The 12976-nt window shown below is 36.3% G+C and overlaps 1 protein-coding gene across 1 annotated transcript in view; it reads left to right on the forward strand.

Annotated features, from left to right (window-relative positions):
* Positions 1 to 12976, forward strand: part of DIAPH3 (diaphanous related formin 3) — a 522774-nt gene that overhangs the window by 292036 nt on the left and 217762 nt on the right. Inside the window, 1 exon segment of the mRNA XM_017892515.1 lies at positions 6864 to 7103. Within this exon segment, the coding sequence (XP_017748004.1) occupies positions 6864 to 7103 (240 nt within the window).

The raw sequence follows: 12976 nt of genomic DNA on the forward strand, positions 1-12976 counted from the left end.
TTTGCTTAAGGATATAGAAATAAGCTTTCTAGAAGGTTAGAAACAGATCCACAAACATACCATCATTTGATGTTCAGTGATGTTCTTTGTATTAAATGGTTTTGTAAAGTCTATACATCTTAGGGACCAAAATGTATCTCAACTCCTGCATCAGACCTCACTGAATAATTAGAGGAATGGAGTACAGACCTATACATGAAAAGAAAAAAGATAGCTAGAATAAAACATAAGTTTGTGAAGGGAATATAGAATCATTTAGTCTACTTTGTAAAAACAGTTTGGCAATGTTTTCGGTTAGATATACATTTGTACTATATTTTTTACTAATTTAATAGAAATGAAAACATCATACAAAAGTATTAATAATAGCCTGTGTTAGTTTCTTAGGGCTGCCCCCACAAATGTCTATGATCTTAGTGGCTTAAAACAATGGAGATTTATGCTTTCACATTTCTGGGGTCCAGAAGTCATAAATGAAGGTGTTGGCAGGGTTCCTTTCTTCCAGAGACTCTGAGTGAGAATCTGGTCCATACCTCTCTGCTAGCTTCATTAAGCCACGCGCAATCCTTGGAGTTTCTGGGTAGATGCATCACTCCAGTCTAGGGCTCACCCTAAATCCAGGATGATTTCATCTTGAGATTCTTAATTTAATTACGTGTGTAAAAACTGTTTCTACATATGATCACATTCAAGGTACCAGAGGTTAGGATTTAGACATACCTTTTGTGGGTCTCTGTTCGACTCAACCCTCTACATAGCTCCAAACTGGGGGTGGGGTAGGGGGGAAGTCCATCAGAAGGAAAGTAGATACACAAATTTTGGTATATTCTTGCATGGAAATCTATTAATAAAAAGGAGCAAAGTACTGAATTATACATGTATATAAATCTCTAGGTCATTTTTTTTTGAGTGAAAGAAGCCAGCTATATAAACTGTTTACCGTATAGTTTCATTAATATAAATTTCAAGAACAGGCAAAACTAAGCTATAGTGATCGAAATGAAAACACTGGTTTTCTATGATGGGATGGGGATTGTCTGGAAGCGGGCATGAATGAATTTAAGACACTAATATGATTCTGGGGTTTATGCCAGCTTTTAAATTCAAGAGATATGGAACTTATGTGTTAAGACTGTGTGCTGAGATTGCCAAATTAAATAGGAAGTCTCTTTGTTCTTTAGCTTTACCATTCATAGCTTTACTAGTTGATGATCCTGAGAATCTTCAAAACTCATTTGGACCTCCTGTGAAATCCTTAGTGACCCAGAATTGATAAGGATTTATAAACAAAGGTACAGCAGTCCATGATGTCTATAGCCGATTATTTCTTTCTTGACTAAGTGGAGGAATATACATTTTAGCCTTTTAATATTTTTTGTACAAGCCTTGGCTTTACCTTTCTCCTATGAAATATGTAAAAATTATACCATATGTACTTTGTTTTTGTGTAGTTTTCTTAAATGACTTTAGCGTAGCAGCTTTAATATCATAAGAGTACATTTATTTTAAAAACATTTTGATATTCTGAGTATTACCTCAAGTATAAGTCACTTGAATAGTTTTTTTTTTTTTTTGAAGCCTTTCTCCAAGTGAAATGAACTTGTGTTTTTTTCTGAGAATTCTAGAGATCATGAACATATTGGTCTGTTAACAATGAAAGATATTTTTTATATCATTAGAAAAATCAAGTTCAAAAATTGTTTCCCTAGTGTCTTAATTCTCTGTGATGTATTAGATCACACTGCTTTCTCTTGTCTTTCATAAAAATGCATTTGTTTTTTCACATTCTTCTTGCTTATTATACCTCTCCCATAGAGAACTGAAGAATTAGCTAATAGGAGAATATGAGTGGAGAGTGTAGTGTGGAGCCGCAGTCCCCAACCGTTTTGGCACCAGTAAATGGTTTCATGGAAGACACTTTTTCCACAGATGGCAGGAGGATGGTTTTGAGATGATTCAACCACATTACATTTATTGTGCATTTTATTTCTATTATTATATTATACTATATAATGAAATAATTATACAACTCACCATAATGTAGAATCAGTGGGAGCCCTGAGCTTGTTTTCCTGCAACTAAATGGACCCATCAGGGGGTGATGGGAGACAGTGACAGATCATCAGGCGTTAGATTCTCATAAGGAGCAGGCAACATAGATCTTTTGTCTGTGCAGTTCACAATAGGGTTCTCGCTCCTGTGAGAATCTAATGTCACTACTGATCTCACAGAAGATCGAGCTCAGGTGGTAATGCAAGAAATAGGGAGCAGCTAGAAATACAGATGAAGCTTCACCTGCTCCTGCTTGCTCAGGCCAGCTGCTCACCTCCTGCTCTGCAGCCTGTTTCCTAACAGTTACTGGTGTGGGATCCCTGATGTGGAGGGACAACAAAAGTAGATCTGAAAAAGTATTAAAAATTCAGCACAATAGGAGGTAGTTGGGTATACTAAGGAGAAAGGTAAGAAATACTGAGATAGTAGAGGTGACAGGCAGAGCTCATTGCAGGGTCATTTTCTGTAGTGTGTTACTTGATAACTACTGTGAAGAAATTAAAGTTCGTTCTTACAAGAAAACATAGGAGAGGAAGTTTGAGTTCCAGATGATTTGTAAATTGTAGTTATTAATTCCCACATTGTGATGCTCTGAGTGGTGAGGACAGTTGATTAGCAGCAAGTTAGCTCTAGGCCTGGGTCCTACTCGCCAGGTGACTTGAAAGAGTCATTTCATCTTCCTGAAATGCTTTTCTATTATTCCTTATAATGTGATATCTACAAAGTATATGAACTAATGCTTTTAGAGTATTATAAATTAAGACTGAGGCCAGTAAATTCCCAGTCAGCAGGTTATTGTACTGTTAGAAATTTAAGTGAACAGTTAGTTTCATAATGACTTCAGGGAAGAGTAAAAAAGAATAAAAAATAAATCCTTTTGAGGGGTGCTGTGTAAGTCTGCATAGTAGGATAGGGGGAAAAAAACATCAGACAACCTGTATTTATAAAAAAAAATGTGTAAAGAAAACTAGATATGGTGTTAAACAAAGTTGGTGTAAAAATGATTTTTTTCTTATAGAATAATGGATAAAATTAAAATTATATGTGAAAAATATAACCATAATGAGATTATGAGAGATTACGTCTTCCTGGGAACCTTTCCAATTTTCTACTCCTTAAGACAGGCAGAAAGAATTCAATGATAAGGGCTGCAGGGGCAGCTACTATGGCTCCTGTGCCCCTCACAGCACTGAATGGGGCCCAGTCAATACTTGTTGGTTCATTGATTTTTTTAAAGGTCTTTTTATGTTGTTCCCTCTCCAACAACATATATTGTCAACAAACAAAATTTTGAAATAAAATTACCCTTAAGGTTCTGGATATTGCTTCTTGGTTTTTACCAGTCATTGGTTTTAAGATCTCTTCATTCTGACATATGACATCTGTGGGTGGGGAGGTTACAGGAGTGCTGCTCCCTGCCTTCAAGAAAAACAGGAGTGAAATCAATGTATTTTTACTTTTTTGGATTGATCTTCAGATTACATCTCATTATTGTCATAGATTTGGGTTTCGTGAATTTGTATTGCTAAGACTTCATAACAATAGATTTAAAGGATAATTGTAAAAATGAAATTCTAATTTCTTCTAACATTCTAGTTATTAACTAGCTTACATTTTATGTTTATAGATTTTTTACCCTTTCCTTCTTCTTGTTTTTAAAAATGACTTTCTGTTGCCTTTCAGAATATTATTTGAGCATCATAGTTCTCCATTTCTGCATTCCACTTAGCCTTAGACAAGTCAGAAGTTTAGTTTTCTTAGCAGGAAAACAATGCAAATCCCCAGTGTTGATAGAATATGAGAAGTGGTGAGGATGGGGAAACATTGGTCGGGGTTTTTACATATGCATATATTTCCCCCCCGCCGAACATTTTTTATTTGATTCCACCTGAAGAAGTAGTTTGATCAAATAATGAGGAAAAGGGCTGGGTGCAGTGGCTCATGCTTGTAATCCCAGCACTTTGGGAAACCTAGGTGGGCAGATCACTTGAGGTCAGAAGTTAGAGACCAGCCTGATCAACATGGTGAAACCTTGTCTCTACTGAAAATACAAAAAGTTAGTCAGGCGTGATGTCTCACGGCTGTAATCCCAGCCACTCAAGAGGCCGAGGCAGGAGAATTGCTTGATCCCGGGAGGCAGAGGTTGCATTGAGCGGAGATTGTGCCACTGCACTCCGACCTGGGCAACAGAGTGAGACTCTGCCTTAAAAAAAGAAAAATAACCCTTCTGTTATTATCATAGATTCCAAGATTTAGATCTTGGAACATTAACCTTAAATGATATTTTGTTGTTAAATCAGAAGGGCAACCATTTGGCCTAGGGGTCATCATATGGCTGAATAGTGAACTAAAGACAGGCACCATCTCCAGGTGACATTTCAAGTTCCTTTCCCACTCAATAATTTTGTTTATTAAAATACATTTACTCAATAATAGTCAAATACTGATTTATCTAAACCTGGAAGAAAGAACAATAGGAAAAGGACATCTAATTTTTTTTAAAGTGTTGTTCAAAGCTTTGTTTTTAGGTTACTTTCCTGACTTTGCCTTGTCAGGGATTTTCATGAACTCGTAGCACTTTGTTCTGTATTACATCATAGACTTACTCTGTCTTTTCAAGGTACCTGTCCCTAGTGCCAGATACACTCATTATTCATACAAATCTAGGTTATATTTTTCTAGGAGAATTAATTACTTTATGCTGGCTACATATGGTTAGCTTGTCAGCAGGAAAGCTTTAACATATTTTGGGGTGGTATAATGTAGGCATTTAAGCAGTCTCTTTTTTCTTCTGTGCATGAAAATAGTAGTACATTAATATATATTAGAATTAATATATTTCATAATACAAATGTTTTGCATAGAATACTGGATAATTTCTTCTCATATTTATTGCAAGTATCTGGCTTCATAATCATGAGTAATGGCAGTTACTGAAAACAGAGATGTTATGAGCCCGTTAGACACCTTTAGAATGGCCATAACTACAGGTGCTGCATGTGAGTGCTCTTTTGTACGTCTGACTGCTCTAAAGGACATATTACGTGTAACAGAGCATTACTCATGTTACCAATGTCATATGAACATCTTCCTTTTGCAATGGTTAAGGATAAAAAAAATCCAGGCAAGTGAACCCATCTGGAGACATATAATATATTTTAAGACAAAAGTCTTTGTGGTAAGTGATCACTGCTTTAAAAGAACAATTCATGCCCAGTAAGAATCAATATTCTAATAGTGCATCTCTTTGTCTCTTTATAACTTTTATATCGCTTACACTTACTCTATAAACTTTTAATGATGTTTCTTCTTCTTTTTTGTTTTTTTTTTTTTTGTCCTTGTTGAGCTTACATTCTTTCTTTTTCCTAGACAGTGGAATATGAAGACATTCCCTAAAGTGCCTTGTAAACTAGACTTCTTATTAATAACTACATTAATTGACCTCTTAGAATCTTGGTTGTATACACATAACCATTTAATTTGGCAAGGGGCTGGGGAGAAAGCTAAGTATAAATTAGATATTTATATTATTTGAAAATGGAACTTTTCATTCACTATAAGGCTTTAGTCTATATGAAAATATTCTCTCAGAGTTGTGTACAAAGAACTAATTGCTCAATTTTTGTCAGGTGAGTAAGCTGAGTTATGTTAAGTCATTAAGGCAGTGTCTATAAAATATTGGAGTCTAATAAGCCTTTGTCTAGTATACTTTAAGTAACGGTCATTATTATATTATGAACTGATAGCTTTCTGTGTCCCAAACAATCATGATTTTCATTATATTTGGCATCCTACAGGCTTCATATAGCATTGTTTTTTAGCCTTTCCTTTACAGTCTGTGACTAAGAGAAACAGTTCCTATTTTAACCTGTCTCTGCTTTTTTTCTGACCTTGCCTTAACCTGCTTTTGATATTTACAATAGTCGAAGTTCAACAATTTTACTATTACTGCCCCTTCAGTGCATTTTAAGTCCCGAATCCCTAATACGTTTGGTCAAGAAATTCATATCTAGCTTAATATGTGGTATGTCTTCAGCCTACAACTAATTATTTCTTGCACAGGAGTAAGGATAAAGGCAGGAACTTGCCCCTTTGTTCTTTTAGACATCTCTAGTCCCCCACATTCCCAATAGAGAAACCCAGAGTCCCAGACAGGGTTAACTTGGCATGTGATAGATTTGTGGGTTTGCACTGCTTCTGCGGTTCTACTACTCCCATGTTTCCTAACTCTGATTCTGCTAATTTAGTATGTGTCAGGAGTCATTCTACTTTCCTGTGTTTCTGAAGAAAGTCAATTTAGTACAAATTGGGACCTATTTACTCTCCCTCTATCTAACACATACTGTTAGCCAGCAGGGTTTCTGAGGACAGCAGTTGCTATTTGAAGAAAACAAACCCTCTTTAGACTTTTCTGAATATGTTTTAAACATGACCCAGTGTATTGCAGTATTGAACAAAAATTATTCAAAATAATGACATGAATGCCTTGTAATTTGTGGCCTATGTGTCCTGTTACCTTTTTAGAATTTAGTTTAAAAAATGCTTACTTTATTACTTAATTAAACATTATCATTTAATTAAAGCTTTCTTTTCATTGGGCATCCAAATTTTTAATTTGAGTTTTGAGGGATGACTCTGAATTCCTTACAAAAACAAGCAGGGCTTTTCTCTCTTCCTGCTATCAGTTTTAGGAGACATATTGCTTCTTCGGTACTGTCATACCAATAAATCATCCCAGATTACTTGCAGTCATATAGTACTAAAGTATACCATGCATTTTAAAGGAAATCTGCTGTTTTCTTTTCAATCAGATGAGCAATGTGAAGAGACTACGGCCACGGCTCAGTGCTATTCTCTTTAAGCTTCAGTTTGAAGAGCAGGTGAACAACATCAAACCTGACATCATGGCTGTCAGTACTGCCTGCGAAGAGATAAAGAAGAGCAAAAGCTTTAGCAAGTTGCTGGAACTTGTATTGCTAATGGGAAACTACATGAATGCTGGCTCCCGGAATGCTCAAACCTTCGGATTTAACCTTAGCTCTCTCTGTAAAGTGAGTTTGTTTTTTAAAAACACATATTTGCCTGAACACTTGCTCTTAAATGTCAGCCCTGATTACATTATTTAAATATTTTTTTATTTTGATGTGCTCATTATCAAGAACTTGAACTGAACCATGAACTCAAACCCAGAGTGAACTGAGCTAATTTACTCAACCTCTGAACTAAATCCAAATACTAATTTTCTTCAATCTGTAAATCCAATTCAAGGATTTTATTTAATAACAAAATTATATCGTAAACCTATGCTTTCTCAAACCAATGAAATGGAACATCAAAATATTATTAATATTGACTCATACTTACTCAGTTCAGATACCTGTATATATATTGAATATTGCTTAGGATTGCCATTAACATTTTTGCCTTTAACCATTTAAATATTTCTCTGCATTGCTTTCAAAAGCAGACTAAAAGGAGTGAAAAATGAGATCCCTTTCTATAAAGGGGAAATTATTATTTTGGAAATACATGCAACTCAGATATCATTGATTTTGAAGTGTTTCTATCTAAATATAATTGTAGAGGACATGAGTTTAGAGCCTTTTTTTCCTTCTGTGTTTTTCATAGGTTGAATTTCCTTACAGCAAATATATTCAATGTTTTATAAAAGAGAGCTCTTTCCTGAGGAGTGGGCCATAGTAATAGGACTTTATTGATCTGCTTACAACAAATTCTTCTCAGTTACACATCACAAGAAAACCGTTTTCTTGTTCTTGACCTCATAACAACTGCACTCCCTGATTAAGGAATTTGATTATTGCTATTGCCAGTTAGGTAGAGAAGGTGAAAAACAAGTTCAGCTTTACCTATAGGTTTACTGCTGAAATTTCTTATACAATTTCCCTAGCCTAAGCCTCTCATTTCTATCAATGCCTTGTGAGCGTTTCCTTTGCCCCATCTCCATTCTTTTATTTTCCTCTCTGTTTTCTTAGGCAGCTATATTTGGTGAAGATCACTAGCATGGGCGATACAATTCCTAAAACACGTCCTGAAGACCTGGCACATCTATCCTGGGCTTACTCAGAGTGAAGTCCTGTGCCAGATACTTTGCCAGATTCTCTCTTTAATGTATGTGATTAATATTTACCTAGCATACATGATACTCATATTTTCCACATGTAAACCATTAATTATGATTAAATGCTTTAATGAAGCCATATACAAAAAGTATGGCAGCAGAGTTTAGACAGAGAGCCTAGCTCAGCTCTGAGAGGGTAGTTAGATATTCAGAGAGAAATGGGAATTTAAGCTGGATCTTGAAGGATGAGCAGATGTTCTGTGAGAGGAAAAGGCATTCTAAGCAAGAGTCAGCAGCTTCCATAAGGGTTATAGCATGGCATGTGTGAGTACAGTGAGTGGCCTATTACCTGTGCAGACTAGATGGGAAAGGAGTGGGGCTAATGAGACTGAGGTGGAAGTTTGTCTAGATTGTAAAGAGCTTTGAATATCCTGCCTAATGATGGGGATTTTATGGAGACACATTCTGTAAGGCAAGTAATATGATCAGATATTTTGTAGTAAGATATGTCTATCAGCAGTATAGAAAAAGATTAAGCTGCACTGTTTAGTACTGTTGCCATTAAACATATATGGCTACTTAAATTCAAATTAGTTGAAATGTAAATAAAATTAAAAACATAGTTCCTCAGTCACACTCGCCACATGTCAAGTGCTCAGTGTCCATACCCATTGGCAGCATATATATGGCACATTACCATCATTGCATAAAGTTCTGTTGGACAGCGCTGGGTTAGAGGGTTACAGTGAGGAGGTATTTGGTGTTTGGCTGACATGTAGTGTGAGACCTAAGAGAGCAACAGAGGAAACCAAACTGAGAAGGTAATAGGAAGGATGGTATGGGAGGTGGCAGAGGAGAGAAAGGTCAAAGATAATTCCTAAGTGTCTACCTTAGGCAACTAATGGGAGATATTGCTACTGGCATGTTTGAAGTGATTGCTCAAAGGAGAATAAGATCAGGGTTTTTTTGTTGTTATTCTACTCTTGTTTACCTCGGTATCTTAAAGGGCATATGATTGAAGCTGCCTTTTTAAATTATTTGGCAAAGGTTTGAGTGTCCACTAAGTTAACTATCATTGTGCTTTGAGATGCTGGAGTTCCAAGCTAAAGAGGGGGTTGAGGTAGAATGTAGTGGGGATATAGGGAAGTATACAAATTCAGGGACATCTGAGGAATTGTCAGGGTGTGCTGGTTATGAACTTGGAAGCTGAAGGAGAAGGAGGCAAGCAAGAATGGCAGATTCAGGCTTTCCCTAAAAAGGAAGGCAAAGTAAGAAAAACAGGGTGAGGAGCAAGATAGGGGAAAGTTAAGTCCACAGCCACACGTGTACTACAGTCTGTTTCCTCGTGCAGAAGTGTCTGTGATCCTCTTTAAGTTTTACATCTCAGAACTATAGTTGACTCACAAAAAAACTGGCTGCATGCTCTTCCTCATGTCCTTATGCCTTCTTCTAAGGAAAGCTGTTGACAGGAGACTAGGTCTGATTAATGAGGTAAGATAGCCTACTGCAGTGGTTGGTATATAGGAAGTACTCAATAAATAGCTTGAATGAATGAAATTTATTGTCATAAGACAAAAAGTAGTATCTTATGTTTATTTTGTAGTTGAAAATAAATAGACATCCTCTCATTGAGATACAATCACTGATGCATAGTAATTTTTAAATCTTTTACAAATCTAATGTAGCTGTTATTATTTTACTACAGTTAGTTGGCAAACCAGTTAATCTGTCTGCAGATAAAGAGTTGACTTTATTTTCATGCAATGATACTAAGTATTTTGATCATCCCTCTTAGGAGCCTTCTGTTGTGGAAGAAACAAAATAAATACTACAACTTTATGTTTTTTATTAGCCTACATGTCAAGTTGAAAGCATATATTGAACACGATGATATCTCATCATATTTGTTATCAGAAGTAGCAGCTTGATCTTTGACAATTGTGATTGAATTTTCACACTGAGTATAAAGCATTTGGTTTGATGATAAGCTCCTACACAAGGAATTCCATATATATTTGACAGTAGAAAGACAGGGAAGTATTTTAATCTGTTAAAACATGCTGGGTAATTATATGACATTTAACATTTTATATCCCAAATCCTTACTTTTAAATGCCCTTTACGAATTTAACTCAAGTATGAAAAATTCATGAAAATTCATGTTAAATTAACTTTGCATTGTTTAGAAATAAGAGCATGAATACTTGAGTTTCATGCCCATTATACTTTAGTTTGGGGAGCTGTATCATAGCTTTGTAGACATTTGTAGTCAGGATAGCAATGAGTAACTATAATATCTCTGGATTCAGAGAGAAAAGGATTTACTTTCTTATATCCCAAAGATTTGACGTGGCATATGACTAAAAAGTAAAATATGACATATAAGGTAAACATAATTGAATTTATGATTAAGATCTAAATAAAAATTAAAGTTGCTGTATAGGTGCTTGACTTTTTGGTGATCAAAGTGATGTGAAGACTTCGTGAGCAAAAACAGTGCTGATTAAACCTTCATAAGAAGTTTTGCATATGTATCTTTACAAAAGATATGTATCTTTACAAAAGGAAAACATGTTGAATAGTGTTATAAACAACAAATGAGTCAGTTTCATCAGAATCTTTTTGTTTAGAACCATCTCCCTCTGTCTTCCTCTCTTCCCCTCTCCCCCAAAATATGTATTCTGGGCCTCTTAAGGACCTGGCACCCCATGCAAACCCTCATGATGAGAAACAAAATGTACGTTTCAGTCACAGTAATGCTACTTCTAGTTTAGCTAAAATAGTGTAAGTACCTTGTTTTCTGATGACTTGACTTTTTAAAAGGATAAACCTTGTAGAAATAATGGAGAACTGCTTGTCATTAAAAAATCCTCCAAATATAGTGCTGAACTTTAGATAAAAAATGTATAATAGGCATTTTGAGATTATATTAATTTTGAGAGTGGGGGGACTGCTGTTGATTAAGTGGAAAACATATCTTTAGAAATTAAATTGGCAGATGGTAGATGTTTATCTGACCAAAATGCCGACCTAGAAAAGTTTGTATCTGGTTGGTGTCAAAGATATTTCTCCAAGAGATGTGTTGATAGGGCCAAGTTCATTTTTTTCAAAGGATTTTAGGTGAAGAGTGAATTGACCCCACCATCAAAGTTCATCACCATATTAAAATATATGAGATAATTTTGACTGGTAAATTTAAGAAGCAGATGTTACTAATCCACATATAATAGCTATAACATATGTTTAATAATGTTTACTAATGTCTAATAAGATGTATAATTTCTGAGTAACAGATCATTCTGATCAGTACAACAGGGTGATGCAGCTCTTTGTTCCAGGTGGTTAGATCAACTGACTTCCTATATTGGGGTAATAGATACAAATTTTGAAGGAGTTTACCACATGTAATAACTAATTTTTATTAGTATTTATGCTGTTATTCTTTGGGGAAATTGCAGAAACAAATAACTATTGATCCCACTTTAAATTTATCCATACTGTCACTTTGTAGGAAGCCTTCTGTTTTCTGTGGCAGTAGAATATCTAATGAGTTCATCTCAAAGTTGAAGTCATCGAAGAATACATGGTAATGGGGCTATGAGTGTTGAGGATTAGGTGCTAAGATGGTGAGGGGGTGACAGACAAAATTACTTTTTCCTATATTCTCTTTTCTAATGCATGAATTTTTTATCTGATTCTGGATATTCCTTTTATAAGCAAAAGTAGAAAAGTAGAATAACTCCACCAGAATTGTGATGGGGATAATTAAAACAACATAAACAACAATAAACATTGAATTCTCATATTCTTTAATGTTTCCACCAAGCCTGATGAGACTCTTTCCAAAATTGTGACAAATCTCTTTTGGATGACATTGATTAGCAACCTGGAGTACCCTTTAAGAAATACTGATACCGCAGTCCCCACACAGTTCAATTAACTTAGAGAAAGAATGGGTGTGGATCCTGACTGGTGGCATTTTTAAAACCACTTCCTAGGTGATTTTAATACTCAACTTGAAGTGTGAATCACTTGGTCTTCTGCCCTGCTTTCATATCCCAGAATGGAAAATCCCTGACTGGTGGTCTGGAACCAAAAACAAACATGAAAAAAATGAAAATTAACCAAAACCAAAGCCACAACAACAACAACAACAAAAAAAAAACAACGGCCGAGCGCAGTGGCTCAAGCCTGTAATCCCAGCACTTTGGGAGGCCGAGACGGGCGGATCACGAGGTCAGGAGATCGAGACCATCCTGGCTAACACGGTGAAACCCCGTCTCTACTAAAAAAAATACAAAACTAGCCGGGCGAGGTGGCGGGCGCCTGTAGTCCCAGCTACTCGGGAGGCTGAGGCAGGAGAATGGCGTAAACCCGGAAGGCGGAGCTTGCAGTGAGCTGAGATCCGGCCACTGCACTCCAGTCCGGGCGACAGAGCGAGACTCTGCCTCAAAAAAAAAAAAAAAAAAAAAAAAAGAAGAAACAACTTTACTTTTTCACTTAAGAATGAGTGGTGAGGCCGGGCGCGGTGGCTCACACCTGTAATCCCAGCACTTTGCAAGGCCAAGGCGGGCCTGTCACCTGAGGTCAGGAGTTCGAGACCAGCCTGGCCAACGTGGAGAACCCCTGTCTCTACTAAACTACAAAAATTATCCGGGCGTAGTTGCAGGCGCCTGTAATCCCAGCTGCTCTGTTCAGGAGGCTGAGGCAGGAGAATCGCTTGAACCCCGGAGGCAGAGGTTGCAGCGAGTCGAGATGGTGCTACTGCTCTCCAGCCTGGGTAAAAAGAGAGAGACTCCGTCTCAAAAAAAAAAAAAAAAAAAAAAAAAAAAAAAAAAAAAAAAA

This window comes from Rhinopithecus bieti, unplaced genomic scaffold (genome assembly GCF_001698545.2).
Source record: "Rhinopithecus bieti isolate Rb0 unplaced genomic scaffold, ASM169854v2 scaffold_21155, whole genome shotgun sequence".
NCBI classification, from domain to species: Eukaryota; Metazoa; Chordata; class Mammalia; order Primates; family Cercopithecidae; genus Rhinopithecus; species Rhinopithecus bieti.